The sequence below is a fragment of the Meleagris gallopavo genome, chromosome 1 (assembly GCF_000146605.3).
Source record: "Meleagris gallopavo isolate NT-WF06-2002-E0010 breed Aviagen turkey brand Nicholas breeding stock chromosome 1, Turkey_5.1, whole genome shotgun sequence".
NCBI classification, from domain to species: Eukaryota; Metazoa; Chordata; class Aves; order Galliformes; family Phasianidae; genus Meleagris; species Meleagris gallopavo.
The window spans coordinates 126,263,478-126,282,722 of NC_015011.2; the positions used below are offsets into that span (position 1 = coordinate 126,263,478).

Here is a 19,245-nt window from a genome sequence, read left to right on the forward strand (position 1 = left end):
TGACTTTTAATTCTCTAAGGTTCCCATGGGTGAAAGATGGGCCCCGAAATGCACAGTGGAGATCTCTACATGCACTTCAGTTTGCAGCAGATTATCAAAGAGAATCAGATTCTGCTATGAGAATAAAAGGCTGATCTGACTCTTGTGCACTGAGCTGATTTGCCATGACATGCTAGGATTCTCTGTTCTTTATTCCACATACTCTAAGCACACTGGCATTATCTCCTCCTAATGTTAAAAATGAAAAGCAGTCATCATTGTAAAAATGAGATTATCTATGTATTTTTACTGTGTCATCTTGTGGAACAAGGCCAAGAGTAAATATCGAATGAAAGTTGCTCACAGGATATTGTTTGTTTATGTTCTAGGTGAAGGAAGAAATAAACTTGAAGGAAGAAATAAACTTGCTGAACTACGTGTTGATCAAAGACCTGTTTCACACTGATGATGACAAAAGAACTGAAAAACTAAAAGGTATAAAAAGGAAGGAAGAACATCTGAGAGTAGCTATCATGGGTAGAGGACTCAGCAGGGGGCCAATGGATACTTGTGCAGTTTAATATAAAGTCCAAAATGAAGACAAAAGCACTTCTTTTGTTTGGCTTGCTGAAGTTCTAGGTCAGGCCATAAATAAAAAAGCACCATACTTCTCAGAGTATCTTCTTTGCAGTTGTCTCTACTGGCAGTCAAAATCACGAACACTGACTGCAAATTATCAGCTCACTCTCACTCTTTTCTTTCACTGTTGCTGAGTGAAGTTGCAGTGTTAATATTTTTTTTCAGGCCAAACATGCCAGTGCTGCATTACGTAAGAGCCACTAGGAGAGTGCACAATTTTGTATACTCTGGCCTTGTCCTCACAGGAGCAGTGACCCTGAGGATGTGGGCAAGTCAATCAATTACACATTTAGAGATGTAAACTCAGGGAGAACAGAACCATTGGCCCACAGACAACTTTTCAGTTCATGGATTGGGATTATTCATATTTGGAGAAAAATCATCTCAGGTAATCAGAGATTTATTCAAGAAAGCAGAATCTGGGCGAGTAGTTGGGCAACTCTTCTGGCATGAGAGTAAGTTCTGAGGTGCACAGGCTTTGCTAGATTTGGCCACTGAGTTCCAAATCTGCTGTTTGTCATCAGCTGCAAAAATAACTGAATCCGATTCAGGATTTCAATTATCTGTTTCTTGTTATTTTCATTCCAGGAATTAATGCCTCCTTAGAGGAACTTGGTGAAAGCAGGGACTAGAAAGGTGAAAGAGTAATGCATGTGTGTCAGACTGGAGTTTCCAAGACTATGAAACTGAATTTCTATGAAGCTGAAATTTGAATAGATCTTCCTGGCACATGAAATGGATAAATAAGCGAAAGAAGCCAACCCAAGAAAAGTGAACAAACAGATCAAAACTGGTACCACATCATCCGGCTGGGGAGTTTGCTGATGTTATAAAACTGATAAGACTCTATAGCAGCATATAGATGTCCAGGTAATGCAGGAGGAAATATATTGTTGTGCTACCTCTTGTGTAACAGCCTTCTCACCCCTGGCAGCCCACCTCTCCCTGTCACAGAAGGCCCACTAATTCTGCCTCTGATCTGTGGACAGAGGTGGCTAATGCCATGTGAAGTGCACCAAGCATGTGGAGTGACAAGATCAGGTCTTATTAGTAAGTGGGGAGGAGGCAGGCTGCTTGATCCTCACCTACCCTATGGCCCCCGGGCGTGCTAAGATCAGTGTGCTCAGGTGTATGGTATGGTCACTGCTACTCACAACTACATAATCCTTGTTTGGATCATGGTTGTCATCACCTGTGGTACGGTGATAAGATAAAGCAAAGCAAGTATTGATAAGATTGACAATTTTATTCTGTGAATTTATTCTATTATTATTATTACATAGTGCAAAGAAAGCATGCATTCTGAAGTTCTACACTTCTGATTTGTTTGTTGCTAGAGATAGTCATTTTTTAATTTCCTGTAGTCATTTCCTCTAGTTCCCTCTTGTCTCTTGTATAAAGCGATCAAATAGTAAAGACCAAGGATTGTAATTATTCATCTCTTTTCAGTCTGTTGCGTCATTCAAACCATGAGACTCATCTTTCAAGAATGTTCAATGATCTTCACACTGGTCAACTTGGTGGGTGCTCTATCACAATCATTTGGTAAGTTCAAATCCATTTATGTTTATTTAAGAAATTGATATATTAATTACTAATATTTCTGTGGGTAACCTACTTTATGTGTTACACTATTCTTTACTTTTTTTGCCGAAAAGAATCAACAGAAATTGAGATTCAAAAGAGGTAAATGTGGATTCTTAGAAAAACAAACAACAAGAGTGATGATGAGAGTAAGAGAAATATACCCAATTTTCTAAATAAAAATAGAGAACTCTGTAAGCTTATGTCTACTGTTAGAGAGAAATATTCAAATCTTTAAGCAAGAATACTTTCCATCCAAGGAATGCATAGATTCTGATAGAGTGGACTGAATCTGAAACAGACTACAGTTTTCTCACTGAAAAAAGTTTGATAAAATGAATTCCAGGTAAGACTTCATCACTTACCATTCTGGAAGAATGAAAGTTGAGAAATATTCAGCAATATTTTGTGCCTGAAAAAACAACAAGGTAAAAAGAATTTTCAAAAACAAAATTAACAAAAGCTTTAAAGACTCCTTGTGTGCCTACATGCAAGAACATCTCTATTTCATGTGTTTAACTGCAGTGCCGTTACTCATAGTTCACTAAAGATAAATGGAATCTTGAAGAAATCATTAAAAAATCCGAAAATATAGTCTGATAATTTAATACTCATTCATTATTTTATCACAAGGACCCCATCATTCAAGAACTCAAAGCTATCCCTTCCTCTTATCAACCTATAAATCAACCCTGTGCTCTGCTGTATGTATGATAAGTACTTTTTTCAGCAATTGAACACTCCTTAATTCTTCAGAGTTAATTGCTCCTGTGAGTCGTTGGCTTTTTTTATGAGGGGACTTGATTCTGCCCTGAGATGTTATGACTTTGTGGGACAAAAGCTGAAAATCAGCATTCTGATTCTTATTAAATGCAAAATATAGTGATGTCTATAGTTTGTCAAGCTTCTACTGAAAACAAACATACAAATAAAAAAAGCCAAAAACCCAAACCACAAAACCAACCAAATAACAACAACATCAAACCCCAAACAAACAAAAAAACCCTGCACTAATCAATTTGGTGAGTTATGAGAATTATACTATAAGGAGTATGCTTTGCTCCAAAACATCTACAAAAACCTTCTGTTGCTGTCCTATTAATTCTGTTGAAAATAAGTTTTGTACTCAGTCAGCCCTGAGCACACATTTCAGCAACCTTGTGTGCAAGAAGTTGCACTTTCACTTACATATGTTCCAGTTAATGAAATGAAACTGTTCTCATATACGAGTAACTAGGGTGTAGGCTCAGTTTTGGGTATTTCTCTCAGTTTGTTTCTATACACAGAACTAATGCACTATGTGTAAGTTCAACATGTGGTTACTTATCAGGTTTCATCAGTGTGAGGAAATCAAAAGTGATTTTTCTTTTTTGTTTGCCTTCAGTGAGGTTGCAACTGTTCCTGTACATGTACATTCCACTGTTATCTTTGCAGATTGACATTCTATTTCTTTTTTTCCTTTTTGATCTGTTCCATGACATTTGGGCTTTTAACAAAGTTCCCCTTAGATAGCAAATTTTCTTAGCAATGAAGTTTGAAAAGTGGTTTGGAGGTGGAATATAATTGCTCATGTTCTTGCTCATGGTTGTGTCCTTATAATGTATTGCTCAAGGTAATTTCCTTTTTCTTTGCCTGTAATACTACTTTCTGTACACACTATAGCAATATCTTCCACTCTTCTTTCCCTACGAGAGCTTACTGTCGAACAGCATATGTGAGATTAAGTCTAGTGTAGAGCCCTACCATTTTCTCTCTGATTTTACTGAAGATTTAGACTTTGATTATTCCTTCTGACTGATGTTCAAGACTGCTGGTATGCATTCTATACTTCTGCAACATACTGTTATCTACCCTCCTAGATAGACTGAAAGGTCACCCTTGGGCAGAAAGTTTTTGCCATCCCTCCTTAGGCCTCCTTTCACTATATTTTTGACCTTTTGACTAACCATTACCATAACACAAAAAATAATTAAATGTGATACTGTACTCATGCTTTAAAATATTGCAGTTACTGTGAAAGATCTTGCACATTAGCTGAGAACAATCCAGGTTATTACAGGTGGATTCATAAAGGAAGAGAGATGAACAGTTCTCTCTCCCCTCTTTCTCTGTATCTCTTCTCACTAACAAAAGATAGGAATGATTCTGTGTCCTTAAGTGAAAGTGATTAAAAATAATATAAAATAATGAAGATAGTAAAATGAAACAAAGAAAGAAACTAAAAACCTTTCCTGTTAAAGGCAAAGGAAAGATCATCAGTAAGAAACATTATTTCATATAACCTATCCATATCCTCAGTGTTTGATGTCAACTTAAACCAAACATTAAAAACCTTAATCAGGATTTGCATCTTTTCAAGTTGAAAAAGCAAGGAAATATAAATAATGCAACACTTACATGCTATGTTTTGAAAAGATGCACATAAATTTTTTTTGCTTACTGACACAAAAGGCAGCTCACGCCACAATAAGATTACAAATCCCATTAAATTAGAAAGCATAGTATAAAAATTGCACTAAATAGAGATGTGGAAGCACAACTTTTAATAATGACAGTTTTTTTCAAAAACTTTTCTATATTATATAGCTGAATGCATTTCAAAGTTATAAATTGTGTTAAGACTTCTGATGAAGTCATTTAAAGGTAGAACATAGGAAAAATATGTGTATATCACCAAGTGTTCAGTACATTCCATTTCTACTACATAATAATATTTATTGTGAAGGTATTCAATAATGTATTACCTTCCATTTTAGGTACTGGAGTTCATATTTAAATGATAAAATCTCAGAGTTCCAAATCATAATATGCAACTTCTTTTGTTCGGTTTGGTTTTGTATTTGTTTTGAACAGAAAAGGGATCTGACTTGTATAGAATGTTAAGGTAGTGTGCTCTGAGTAATACTGCGGAAGTCAAGTGGACTACTCAGAAAGTGCAAAGTTTGTTCATAAATCACTGCCAGACTGGAGTCATAGGAGTCATATCGATATTCTTCTGTCATCCAAAAACATGCATCGCAAAACCCAAGAGTTACAGTTCCATATAAAAATTAGTTCCATACACTAACATTTTCTTTTTTTTTAATTAGAACTAATTTTGTTTAATGGAGAATATATAATTATATATTCAAATATGCTAAATATGCATTTTGCTATTTTTATAGAAAATCTGCATACAAATAGTCATGGATTTCTGTTACACTAATCATAACACTATATATACTACATAGCACACACATGCTAAAATTTAGTTCATAAAAATTAAAACTTGTTAGTATATTTGTAGACTAATAATCCACTGTCAGGCATTTTGCCATCACATTGGTGGCTTCAGTTAAAGACAAGATGATCTCTAAGACATGCTGAGGGGCTTGAAGAGTAAGGAAACAAGGGCTAGTTTCTTGGACAGAGACAAAGTTGTCTGGATAAAATCCATGTTATGACAGCTTTCAAAGTTTTTAAGTTCTGTTTTGTTTCAGTACATTTACTTCTCCATTCTTCAGAAAAATATAACAGTTTTGGTTTGAGAAAACAATGCAGAACAAGTCTGCAGCCACTAGTTAGGAAACAGAGGACTTCTGTTCAAGGATTTCTCTTCCACAGGAGTACCATCTCTTTTTTTTAGAGCTCTGTGAATAGTGTAGCAGACATCTGCAGCTACATTTGCTCTTGGATTTCTGTCACACCTGTTTCAAGAGAGATTTTGAGAGAATGATGTAAGAACACAATGACACCTATGCAAAAATGTCTTGATAAGCTCTAATCGCAGAATTACTAAGCAGAGATGCAGCCTTGAAAATAGTTAGACAATACAGTTATTTGAACCCAAGTTTTTCCACATGGCTTTTTTACATTCTTAGTGTTGATTACTAAGCAAATGTATTGCAAACTGGAAAATATGTAGGCCTAATTATTATGAATATTCAGGATCATTAACTGAAATAAAAAGGTCATCAGAAATGTTTAAACAGGGGTCAGAGTCAGAATCCTCTATTCTCCTCTAGGTAGGAATGTTCCTACAGAAGTTTTTAGCGGCAGATATTTCATGCCTGGAGTCAAGAGCCTGCAAATTTTACTCTCAGAAGGTTGTATGCAATATTCATGATATATTCTCGTAGAATCATAGAACCGTTTGAATTTGAAGGGACCTTAAAGGTCATCTAGTTCAACTCCCCTGCAATGAACAGGGACTCCTACAGCTACACCAGGTTGCTCAGAGCTCTGTCCAGCCTGATCTTGTATGTCTCTGGAGACCAGACATCCAATACCTCACTGGACAGCCTGTGTCAGTACCTCACTACCCTTATCGTAAAAAGCTTTTTCTTTATGTCCGGTATAAGTCCCACCTCTTTTATTATGAAACCGTTTCCCCTTTTCCTATCACAACAGACCCTGCTAAAGAATCTATCCCATTCCTTCTTATAGTCTCTCCTTAGATACTGATATTTTCTCTGCTTTCTTTTTTTTTTTTTCATTCAACTAAATATAATTTCACATCTTATAGAACTTACAATAAATAATTTGTCTTTCTTCTTGAAATTTTTCTATTGTGGTTTTCTACTCTTTCTGGCTTCTCATTTTTCAAGGTCAGAGTTATCTTCAGTGTTTAATTGTGGAATCCTGATGGACACAAAATTAAAACACCTGTGTCCCCAGGAAGAGCTATAACAAAGAGGAGACCAGGAGAAGAAAAAAAAAACAAAACCATGTGCAGCCAGGAAACATCAAATTATTTTGCTTTGAGAAAGCCTATAAGCTGGAATTGGCTAAGACCACTCAGAATGCACTAAATTCATAGTTCACCCAGTTTTGCTTATTTATGTGGGTATCCTATGTGTGTCTTCCTTATTCATCTGCTGTAAGTCTATGCTGTGAGCCCTTGTTTCTTGTAGTAAAGATCAGAGTTTACACAGAGAATCCATGTTGCATTGGTTCCCAAATAGTTCTCTTCAGCAGGAAAATCTTACCAGGTACTAAGGAGTAAAGCTGGCTTTGTTATTTAGACACCGTGCACAGCCTACACCTTTTGGGCCAGGAACCATCTTTCTGATGTTGCTGCACATGGTTTCATTTTGCTCTTTTGAAATTCTAGTTTTAGTTTCTCCAGAGTATTATATTATGTCTCCTTGCATTTTAGGCATGTTCATATCACAATATATAATATGTTATGATTATCTGAACCTATGGCATAAACATCTTTGAAATACCGATTGCCTACAAATATGGAGTTTCTCATATTCAGTGCTGAATTCATATTCTCTGTAAATGTACTGGACAGGTCAGAAAGATGCCATCAGCACCACAATAATCAATTTCAATAATGAGAAAATGCAGATCACGTGGGCAACAAGAAAACTATTCCCTGGCAAGAATGTGTCATTTTATTATACGTGAGTATTGATAATGCCTATGCTTCTCTCCCTAAAAAATTTACTTTGGGAAGCTAAAATATCATAGTTATTTTAATCATCTCTGAACTATACACTAAACTTTCTTAACATTTTTGTAATCATTCAAGTGGAACATGTTTATATTCATATCCTGCTACAAAGCTGTATAAACCCGTAAACCTGCTGAATAATCAGCTGTAATAGATCATAGAAACATAGAACAGCTTGGGCTGGAGGGCATCACTGAACTTCAACTCTGCCATGGGCAGGGCTGCCCCCCACCAGATCAGGCTGTTCAGGGCCCCATCCAGCCAGGCTTTGAACACCTCCAGGGACGGGACATCCACAGCTTCTCTGGGCAGCCTATGCCAGTGTCTCATCTCCCTCTGTGTAAATAACTTTTTACTAACAAATAACGTAAACCTCCCCTCTTTTAGTTTGGAGCCATTCCCCTTTGTCCTATCCCACTAGATTGTGACAATAGGTATGAAATCTCTTTTTTTTTTTTTTTGCTAAATGTTGATGTTAATTACACTGTTGAAAGTGTTTTTCTGCATATTATAGTATGTATATTATGTATACTAAGTATATATATTTTGTATAAGAGATGTTATTTACGCAACAGAAACTCAATGTTTTGATTGAAGGTAGTCATAAAACTTCACATTCCCTTTCCTTTCTGGTTGATATACATGAAAGAACAGCACAATCTTGAAAAAAGGCTTATGAGAACATCAGTTTGAATAAGCTATTCTCTTTTAGAGAAAAACAAAACAAGCTGACACAAAGGAAACTTGTTAGTTTCAGACTGCACCAAATCCAAGGACTGGAAAGTCAATGAGGTCATGCCAATGAATTGCCTCAAATCATAATGAAATTTCCTCCTTCAAGTCCCGTATCTGGGTTTGTCTTTGTAGGAGCACAGAAAACAAAACGAAGAAAAATATAGCTGCAAAAAGGAATTAGCTTTTATGTCCTGATATGAGTATTTCTATTCATTGATATTTTTTAATTTCCAGATTTGAAGAAGGCAAGCAGAAATACTGGAAAACATGTCCCACATATCTATTGACACAAGATTATAATTCAGGATGTCTTTTTAAGACAGAAGGATGCACCCTTGCTTTCTCAATCATGAACAGCAATGGAAGTGAAGAGCTTTTTTCTAAAAGACTGAAAACTGATTTCTATAGTAAGTATGTAAAAATCAAAACTATATGTTTTGGTAGTCCTGGTGTCCCCATTTGTGCTTAGTCTGAGAAGAAACCATTTCTCTGTCTGTATAAAATGCTGTTAGTATATACAATAAGTGAACTATCAGTATTTGAATTATGGATGCTGATTTTCATCCCTTTCCGTCATCAATAGTTACATAGGATCATGTGCAGCTGTAACTAGGTGGGATTACTTTGGTCAGCAAGATTTGTCCCAGAATGTAGTTTCAAGATTAGGATTAAAGTAAAATATATGGATATACTTGGCATATTGTAGGTCTACTCAATATTTATGTTAGAAAACAAATGCAACTTGTTAATTTCAATTCTTACTATAAGAGATTTGATATTCCTGTTTTTACTTTTTCTGGTATTACACATAGATACAGTGCTTAAAGTGAAGTATTTTATTTATTTATTTATTTATTTTTCCTAATAAATACCAAGCAGAAAATAAGGCAGGAAGAAAGAATCTGGAAAAGCTATTATCGTCTAAATATACATTTACATCTTATTATGAATGTTTTAGGAAAAAAGATAAATCTAAAACCTGTTAAAATATTTAACTTTGAGAATACTTTTTTGTATCTCATATGGTAAACCATGGAAAATTGCAGCATGGTCCCTGAATTTTGGCTATTAAACTCCCACTGATACCAAAATTAATTTCAAAAGCGTTAGATAACAAAGAAGAAATAACGAAAGTCTGACATTAGTTTTGCAATTAGGAAGGTAAGGTTTCATAACATGAAAAGGAATCAAGAAAGACTGAGAAAGCGAGTAACACTCTTCTCAACACTTTATTTCCCACTATTAAAGACTGCGCAATTACATAGGTCAAACCATTGCATTCTCTTGGACCATCTGAAAATAGCAAGGGATAGATTCAGTTGCACACAGGTAAACACCCTGTGTTTTTGCCATATATCTCAGTATATCCCACACTGACTCCAGAAGATGAACGTATGTCTTGTAAGTTTAGTGGTACTGAATTTGTCAATCCCTTTCCAATACAGAAGAATCTTCCTTTCTCTTAAATCAAAGGAACTGAAAGAAGATCAGTCCTTCTTTAAGTAGTTTCAGGATTTTCCTGAATTGGGTTGACATCTACTCTTAAACGTGGCGCCTCCAATGGCGAGTAATGTCATAGTGGTACATTCTGACATTTAGTAAGGAGGTTAGCTGCAAAAGTGCATCACATAAGAGGAATAGTCACTTTGCTCCTCGGGGGAAACATGGAGAGATAGAAGGAGTTAATTTAAGAATACTTATTTTTAAGAGGCTATTGCATGTTTTTTTTTTTTCCTCTTTTCCTTAGTAAAGCCCAATCGACCAGAAAATGTGACTTTCTTCTGGAAGGATGACACTGTTACTGTTACATGTAATAAACCTGAAAGAGGTGTGAAGTGCTTAAGACTTGAGCTTCAATACAAAAGCAAATATGACAAAGGATGGCAAGTGAGTAGAACATGGCACATTCAATCAATGTTGGAAGGAGCTGGAAATATCATCTCCATAGAACATAAAACCTGGTTGTCTTCTGATTGTTCTCCTCTCCTTTACATTCAAAATAATTTGTAGGAGAACTGTATTGGATTTTTTTTTAATCTGTACAATGAACAAAATTACAATTAACAGAGTGGTGTGGTTAGCTTGGTATTTTATGGGTCATATAACTAGAAGGATTATCATGGTGGAAAGGAATAATCAAAAATGAATGAAAATGCTCACTTCTACCCTAGGCTCACAGAAAAATTCCAAAGGGAGCAATCTACAGAAAGTGGAGATTGAAATCTTCTTGGTGGCAGTCAGCCCTTAAATGGGGACTAAGAGAGGTGGAGCCAGGCTCCACCCCTTCCGGTCAGACAGGTGAATTGCCTTCACCTGTACTCCCGCAGTTGGCTCATTGCTTGCCAAAGGCGATCAATCAGAGGTTGAGGCTGTGATTCAACAGTTCCCATACAGATCATGGAACTCTACCATACCAGAAGTCATTTACTTTTTGAGTTATATCTACTCGCTACAGGGCGAATAGGGGACGATGTAAAGGGAAGTTCATATATACAGAACAGCCTTGGAAGATAAAAGCAGAAAGCTGAATAGAGTTAAAAGAGAAACAGCATGAAATGAGTGAAAAAAGATGATACAGGATTTTTATTTATTCTGGCTAGCTGTTATTTACATATTATTTCATAGACTTAAATCTACCCAGGAACCTGTAAAAGTTGTAAAAATTTTGTGAATTAAAGTCTCCTTTTTGTATAATGTAAGCAGAAACTGTAACATAGTACTCTGTATGATAACTGTTAGGCCCTTTAGCTCATTGTCAAATAATGAACAACGAGGATGAATGGGAAAGAATAGGTCAAGAAGCAGAATTCCTCAGAATTCAGAGAAACCAGATTTTATTTCTGAGGTTTTGGTATACTCCTTATCCTAGTCATGATCATAATGGAGTGTAGCATTCAAGCATTCTAGCATTCATGTCTTGAAAATTGGAATTAACAACTATACACCTTCCTTCTCAGTCCAGAACTTCTAAGTGTTGCAGAGTTGGAGAGCAAGGCTTTGATCCAAGGAAATGCTATTCTTTTCGGGTCAGACTGAAGAGGATAGTACCCTTTTGCAACGTAGTTGATTACAGCAGTGACTGGGAAGCAGAAACATTTTGGATGAATAGCATATTATTAGGTAACAGCTGTGCTATATTCATATATTGTCTAAGTGCAAACTGGTAAGAGGTGACTGCAAAAAAAGTTGAGAATGTGCAATCAGTTTTATGTTGCACTACGTTCTATGTTCCATCTTCTGTAATCAAAGAAACTTTGTTCCTGATGACTCATAACACTACAAATTTATGCATTTATCTACAAAGTTAAAAATGTCCTTATTATTTGTGTTACAGTAGTGTCTAGGATCCCCCTGTGACAGTGATGTGTTGCATGCTGTGTATATATTTTTTATATATATATACATATATTTATATTTATATATATTTATATACATACATATACAAATATATGTGGACTTACATATTTATGTAAAGCATAAACATATGCAGGCACTCTGGTGACAGATGATACATTAACATCAAATTTGAACTCTAAGAAAAACCTTTACGTTCAATTTTTTAAGAACGATTGCTTTAAAATACATCTACTAGTGCTATAGGATCAGAAGTCATAACTGTTTGGTGTTCATATTTGCTGAAAATGGGGGAAACATGAACTGGAAGCAAAGACATTAACAACATTGCTTTCTCACCAGGAAGACCCATTCAACTGTATGCAATTGGTTTCAATTAGACCTTTGGTGGAAACTACTTCTATTGCTTATCAAAACAAACAAAAAAAAAAACAGATTTCTTGTAAAACAGAATGTACACTATCCCAAGGTAATACAGGCTGCCCAGGGAAGTTATCATTCCCAGAGCTGTTCAAGAAATGTGCAGATGTGGTATCTGAGGAGATGGTTTCTGGACATGATGGGGATGATGGCTGGACTGGATTATCTCAAAGGTCTTTTCCAACCTTAAAAATTCTATGATTCATATCAGCTAACCACAGAATTCCACCCACTAGGCTTTTTTGGAATTATGAGACACCCAAATGTCCATTCTACCCAGACCTGAGTTTTCTATAATACAACTAACTCACCCAAAGAAAATCAGTATACACAAAGCTAGGCTGAAATCCTAGAGCATAAGAATACGCTAGTGGTAGGAACAGTGCTGACCGCCAGAGATGTCTACTGCACCATGCAGATTGTGGACGTGCTGTCCTATGCTATGGCAGACAATGTCTTTAAGAAACACAGAAGACAATGTGCACCTGAGAAGTGAGAACATGGCAGCCCTACCCCAACATTAGACCAGAGGCTATCAGCAGGCATGTATGTGGATGGCAAGTGCAGAAAAGATAGACTAATAGTTGTTTTGAGTGTCCCTCTATCATAAGTGACCTTGGCACAGTCTCTTCGAGCAAGCATTTCGCTTCAGGACTTCAAGGAATGATTGCCTCCATATCAAAGGAAGACATAACAAAAGCTGTTCTCAAGAAAATTCATAGCCTCTGAATGTCTCACTGGATGTTCACAACTTTTCTTGTGACTTTCTGACAGGCTAAACAAAGCAGATGGAACAGGCTGCCATAGGAAAAGGAGTGACTATGGCGTGCTATTTATAGAACCATTGGTCCTAATCATTAACTTATTTAACTTAAGTTTCCATAGTATTTATCTGAAGAGCAGAAGTTCAGTATGAGGAAGTACAGTTTTGTGGTGCCTTTACAAAAGCTGCAGGAAAAACACTGAGAATGCCAAAAGCTGCAAAAATTAATCGGTTCAGATACATACCTGTTGAATCCTGTCACTGGTTACTTTCTGATTGTTAGCACTTGCATTTTGTGGGCTTCTTTGGTATATGGGGTGGGGGCATTTTTTGTTTGTTTGTTTTACCTTGAGAAATTAGACATTTAGGCTATGTGTAAAAGTCCAGTTACAGCTTTTTATCCTAGGAAATAAGATGTTTAGTTTACATGTAAAATTAGTTGCAGCTCTGGAGGCTGTAGGTAGGTCTATGTAAGACAGACCTTAGCAGAGAACTGCTGTATCACCCTTAATGCAGTGAGAGAACATGAAAATCATAATTCTGAATGCTTCTACTCTTTGCACATATGCACCTTCCTCTGTCATGTAACAGGTCAATTTAAAAAATAAAACATGATTTTATTTTGTTGCACAGTTTGGAGAAAGATAGCTTTTCTTTTCAGTTTCAAAAGAACAACTGATTTTTTTCTTATTTGTTCCTAAATTTTTACTCTATTTTTTTATTAATAAGAGAAGTCAGTGTTCTAGCATGGTTAGGAATATTTGCTGTTAGAACAAACAATAACATTTTCACTTGCTTTTTTCTGCTTATTCCTAGATTCATGTGATGATGAAATAAAAACCCAGTCAAACACAGTAATTCTTTTAAGTTGTTTGATGGCAGTATTTCTAATGATATTTATCCTTTTGATCCTTCTGTGTAAATGGCAGAGGTAAGTATAATTTCACTGCTTACTACTACTGTAGAATATATATATTTCAGATTATAATTTTTTTTCTCCGTGTTTACATTTGTATTTACTAACTCAGCCAACACAATAAAGCTTTGACTACTACATAGAGCAGAACACCACTGGCTGCCCAGCTGCAAGTTTGCATGTATTCCAGATTTTACTAGGCATATCATTCTGTTATATTGCATAAATCTCATCAGATGATTGTTTTATTGTAGTAATGTAACAGTACTACTTTTTGATGTTAACACATATTTAAAAGAAGCTAAGGATACTGACATGCAGATCTTATCTGTGGCTTCAGCAATGTGTTGAAATTTGTTTGTACGAATGAGAACACCAAAACAGAACACCTTCTTTTCTCTTTGCAGACTTCAAAAATCTGTTATGCCTACTATACCAGATCCAAAATATATATTTACTGATCTCTTCAATGATCATAGTGGAAACTTTCAGGTAAACATTCCCTTCCTAGCAAACAAGTCGATGAACTCTGCAATGCTGTGAGTAATTTGAAAGCAGCTACCAACACTTGTTCTGGATTGATGTTGCTTCAGATGTCCTCTGACCCAAGAGAAAAGCCCTTTCCTCTATGCAGCATCAACAGATCAGCACTGTAATACTGCTTTGGTACTGCATAAGAGGAGTTGTTATAGAAAGTGACAGAAAAATTTCAAGAGAAAATTTAAGGATGTCCAGAGGGGAGATGCCAGAGTGGCATTTGCATTCATTCCTTCTAATGACAGCTTTAATCCACACTGAAGCTTTAATCCACAATGCCATATAAACTTAGTCTGAATTTAGATTAGGTGAGGACTTGGGTCAAAGAATGTGTGAGTCCACCAAGGAAAGAGCATAGGTTATTTTATACATCCCACGTTCTCCAAAGTCATTGAGCTCTGTTCTCTGATGACAGCAACAGGACCTGAGGGAATGGCATGGATCTGCGTCAGGGGAGGATCCAGCTGGGGGTTAGGAAATGGTTCTTCACTGAAGGGTGGTGAGCATGGAACAGTCTCTCCAATGCACTGCCCCAAGCTGCTGGAATTCAATACTTGTTTGCACAGTGCTCTCAGAAACATGGTTTTAGTTCTGGGTGGTCCTCTGTGAAGCCAGGAGTTGGAATCAATGAGTGTGGGTGACTCCCATTATCAGTACAAGCTGGAGGACGTAAGGATGGAGCACAGACTGCTGAAGAGGGCTTGGAGGTACCAGTGGATGTCAAGGTGAATGTGAGCCAGCACTACGTTGAATATAAGGAAGAAGCTTTTTACAGTAAGGGTGATGAGACACTGAAACAGGCTGCCCAGAGAAGTGGTGGATGATCCATCTCTGGAGACATTCAAAATTAGGTGGTATGAGGCTCTGAGTAAACTGATCTAACTTTGGAAGTCCCTGTTCATTACAGGAGAGTTGGACTAGATGACTTATAAACACCCCTTCCATCTTAAGCAATTCTATGTTCTATAATTCTAGGTTCTATAATTCTATGATCTTTGTGGGTCCCTTCTAACTCAGCATATTCTATGATTCTATGATTTTATGGTTTAATCTGTTCTCTGTAAGTCACAGGACCTTGTATTCGCTTGTGGAAAACAGTCTTCCTTCTTGTCTTTCTTGATTCCTTGCATTATATTTTCTGCTTCTCTATGTTACTCCCTTTTCATCTTCTCCATTGTGGCTGTCCCTGGAAAGATGTCATTGCTTAAAGGAAAATCCAGGTCTATACAGACAGATTTCTTTTGATTGACCACTTAGAACCTGCCAATATCAACCTTTTCATTCTCCTAGGAATGGATAGATAAAACTGATCATGCAGTGGTGCAAACCAAATTGGAATATGAAGAGCTAGAATGCATCATCGAGGAAGAAAACCAGCAAACAGACAAGAAGAAAAGTGACAATCAGGAACCTAGGGAAAAAATCTTCAGTTTTTCAGGAGCAACTGGAAATAATAGTCCCAAAACAGCTCAGAATGCCTGCCTGATGCCAACATTCAATAATACAGTCTCCTTTGCTGGCCCCCAGAATGTAGTGAATGATGACATGTATGTGATGTTATAAAACCTGCATAATTCAGAAGGTATGAGAAAATGATATGTAAGATCCTGATGAGTTTTGCACTGAGGCTGAATAGAAAATATTATCACAAGTAGACACACAAGAAGAAAGATACAAGTCCGTATTATCTGATTCCAGATAGGTTCTTTCCCAGAACTTACGATCTTATGAGCAGGCTCAATATTTGATATAAATGTCTAATGGTTTATGGAGTTAATATTTGGAATTATAGTTGGTTTTTATATGTAGGATTTAAGTAGGCCCCATTTTCATGTTACGATCGGGAGAGAACAAGAGCTGTTCCATGGCACATTTTCAACAGCTGAGACTCAGTCCTTGTGCTTATGCAAACTACATCATTATTTGTCTCTTAATGGTCTTCGTTTCACAAAAGCCAGACAGCATACTGTTCACTTTCATAGTGATAATATACTGCTTCACTGTATCTCCTTATATTAGAAGTGCTTGCTTTTGTAGGCTGCTTCTCCAGTTGTGAAATTTTGTTCTTCATGGCATGCATCAAAGATTTTTAAAAGAGAAAGAATAAATCATGTGCCTATGAACAGAAAAGAGAGGATGTACAGTGTTGAGTTACAATTTATCACGTAAATAGTGCTGTGTAGGCAGTTTCCTCCAGGATAGCAAAGATTAATGGGCTGCGGTCAGGTCCTTGATATCTTACTGTGTCTTGATGTGACTACACAGCTTCTCGCAGATATCAGGTTCATTTTGTACAATATTTATATTTAACTAAGTTTCTTTTATTTCAAACTATTTTTAATGCAATGAAGTAGAATTTTAAACTGTAAATAAAAGCTTTATTTTCAAACTCTGTTCTAATGCTTTCTAAAGCTTACCAACTTTTGAATGTTTAATTTTTTTACTTAAAATGCCACATACTACAGTTAGGTCTCATAAACAAAATCTGAGGTATTCTGTTAATTACCCTGTAGCATCTAAGCTACATTGAAAACAAATTTTGTAAAAATGTGAAGTGCTAAAATATCTTTGATATATGTAAGGTCTTGTAAATACATTGTAATTATATGTTGAAATAGTTCCAGATATTTACGTGAACATCAATCAGTCATTTAATGATTTTATCTGTTGAATAAATTTTGCCTACTGCATACTTTTATGAACTAATTCATACTGTAACTTGCAGATGACACATATCAGAAAATTACAGAAATTAATATTTTTAGCTCAGTGCTTAAAAAACTTTAATACCAGATGTCCTTGGGAATTGTATACAGTAATGAAGATATATTAATTTCCAGAATTGGTTTCTGATTGCCCAGTTTGCCATACAAAGACAAATCCAGAAACTGTATGCCAATAACTGCAAAACTTCTGTATGCCAATAACTGCAAAACTTAACTGGGAAGACACATTTCTCTATTTTTTCTTGACATTATCTTAGTTGTACAGTAACAAGAAAACCAAGCTAACAGAGCATTTCCTGAAATCGTGACAATTTTTCTGCCTTGTTTTATCTAAATCAGAATTACGCAAGATTTTTGGGGTCCTTTGTAGATCTTCGGTACATCATTTTAAATGAATTTTTAAAATAAAAATAATTATGCAGTATTTAAATAGTATAAGAATGCAATGAATTTTAAACAAATACAAGCTTTATATAATTTGATCAGCAGAATATACCTTAGCTCAGATGCTCTTAGATGATATAAACTGGTGTTATTGCATGAGAATCAAAGAATTTACCTCAAATTACACTTGATATAAACCTGTTCCAGTAATGACTGAAGCAATAAAGTAGGAAGTAAAGCTTGGAATGTATTGCTTAGCTCCTTCATCTTTGAATTATACATACATCTGATGGTCTAAAGATCTAGGTAGTTGCCTTAATTTAACCTTTAACCATTTTCTGTTTACAAATATTTTTCTATCTGAATTAAAAGTATTTCACATTGTTGTATTGAAATTTTACTTTGGAAGAAAAAGAAGACAGACGTGGAAATGTGTTGTTTCAGTTGTGTTCCTGAAATGAAAATTTACAGTCATCTAAGTTTTTAGTGTGAACAATAGCTTGTATTATATTTTACAGTTGTCAAGTTTATTTTTGCATATGTATGCAACCCATATTTACATAGCATATAACAGATAAGATAAAACTTGCAAATATCTAAACATTTATTTTAAAAACATTATATATATATATATATATAAATAGAGACATAGTAACATAGAGAATTACTGAAACAATAAACTCCTCTCCTCATCCTGACTGTCAGTTCTCTGATGATTACACAGCCGCACAGCCTGTCTCAAAGCAGGTTTGCAGGGACTCATGCAAACCAACCTACAAAAGAGCAACTTAACCAGACAGCTGGGAAAAAGCCTGTTCAACTCCCCACAGTGAGAAGAAGGGTATATGGCACCTTTAATATCTTCCCTTTTTGTTTATTCAAAGTTATGTTTTTCAAACGCATAAGTCCCCCCGATGCTACAGTTTGTTCCTAATTATATCCCACAGAAAGGCACAAACAGCATATCATATGGTAGTCCAGACTAACTGAACTCCATTTTTTCAACAGCAAAATAAAAAGGATGTATATTTATATCTCGTGTAATTTATATACTTGTTATATCAGTACTGAGCCAAGTTGCATTTGATAGATTGAACATCTATACTGTTTGGCTTTTGATGTGCGATTTTCAGTGAAGAGAAGACTAAGAGGAAATCACATTGATTTTTTTTTAAAGCAAATAACAGAACTTATTGAAACCAGTCTTGCAACTTCTGATGATTTCCCCTTTTTTATCATTTTAATGTTTATCAGTCTTTTGGGAAATACACTTTGTGCAACTATGAGCAGAAAATTGTTGCTTCCTTTGCAAGGAACGTAAAAGTTTCTTGCAGTATTGTCATAAAATGCTTCAAAACCATCTTTGCTTTTTGTTAATGGCTTATCTTTTTATAACAACTAAACTCAACCATGAAAACACAGTCTATATTTTCACCCTTGTCCTAAAAACAACAGGATAATGATGGGAGGGTCAGAGTGAGCTCTTGAAAGACAGAGCTAGATGCAATAATTTTCTTTGGAAAAGCCATATAGGTCTATATTTGTCCAAATACTGAGAACAGACAATTTTCATGTAGGAAAAGAAAATGTGGCCCTGACATTTTATCACTGAACTGCTAACTAGAAATCCATCAGTAACTAATCGAGTATTCAGTGCCCATTCATGATCAGTGACCTGTAAACCTTCTTCCCACATAATTTCTTCCTGTCAACTCCTGGCACAAGGTTTTGTGTATGAGAATAGCAGGTGTACACTTGCTCTGCACAA

The 19,245-nt window shown here is 35.8% G+C and overlaps 1 protein-coding gene across 1 annotated transcript; it reads left to right on the forward strand.

Annotated features, from left to right (window-relative positions):
• The first annotated feature begins 925 nt into the window (after window positions 1-925).
• CRLF2 (cytokine receptor like factor 2) lies at window positions 926-18,783 on the forward strand. The gene is made up of 10 exons (XM_010727083.2): window positions 926-1,006; window positions 1,207-1,488; window positions 2,068-2,163; window positions 7,481-7,592; window positions 8,612-8,784; window positions 10,125-10,264; window positions 11,335-11,497; window positions 13,731-13,845; window positions 14,238-14,322; window positions 15,658-18,783. Exons 3-10 carry the CDS (start codon window positions 2,088-2,090, stop codon window positions 15,928-15,930), a joined length of 1,137 nt encoding a protein of 378 aa, XP_010725385.1. The 5' UTR covers window positions 926-1,006; window positions 1,207-1,488; window positions 2,068-2,087; the 3' UTR covers window positions 15,931-18,783.
• The last annotated feature ends 462 nt before the right edge of the window (window positions 18,784-19,245 follow it).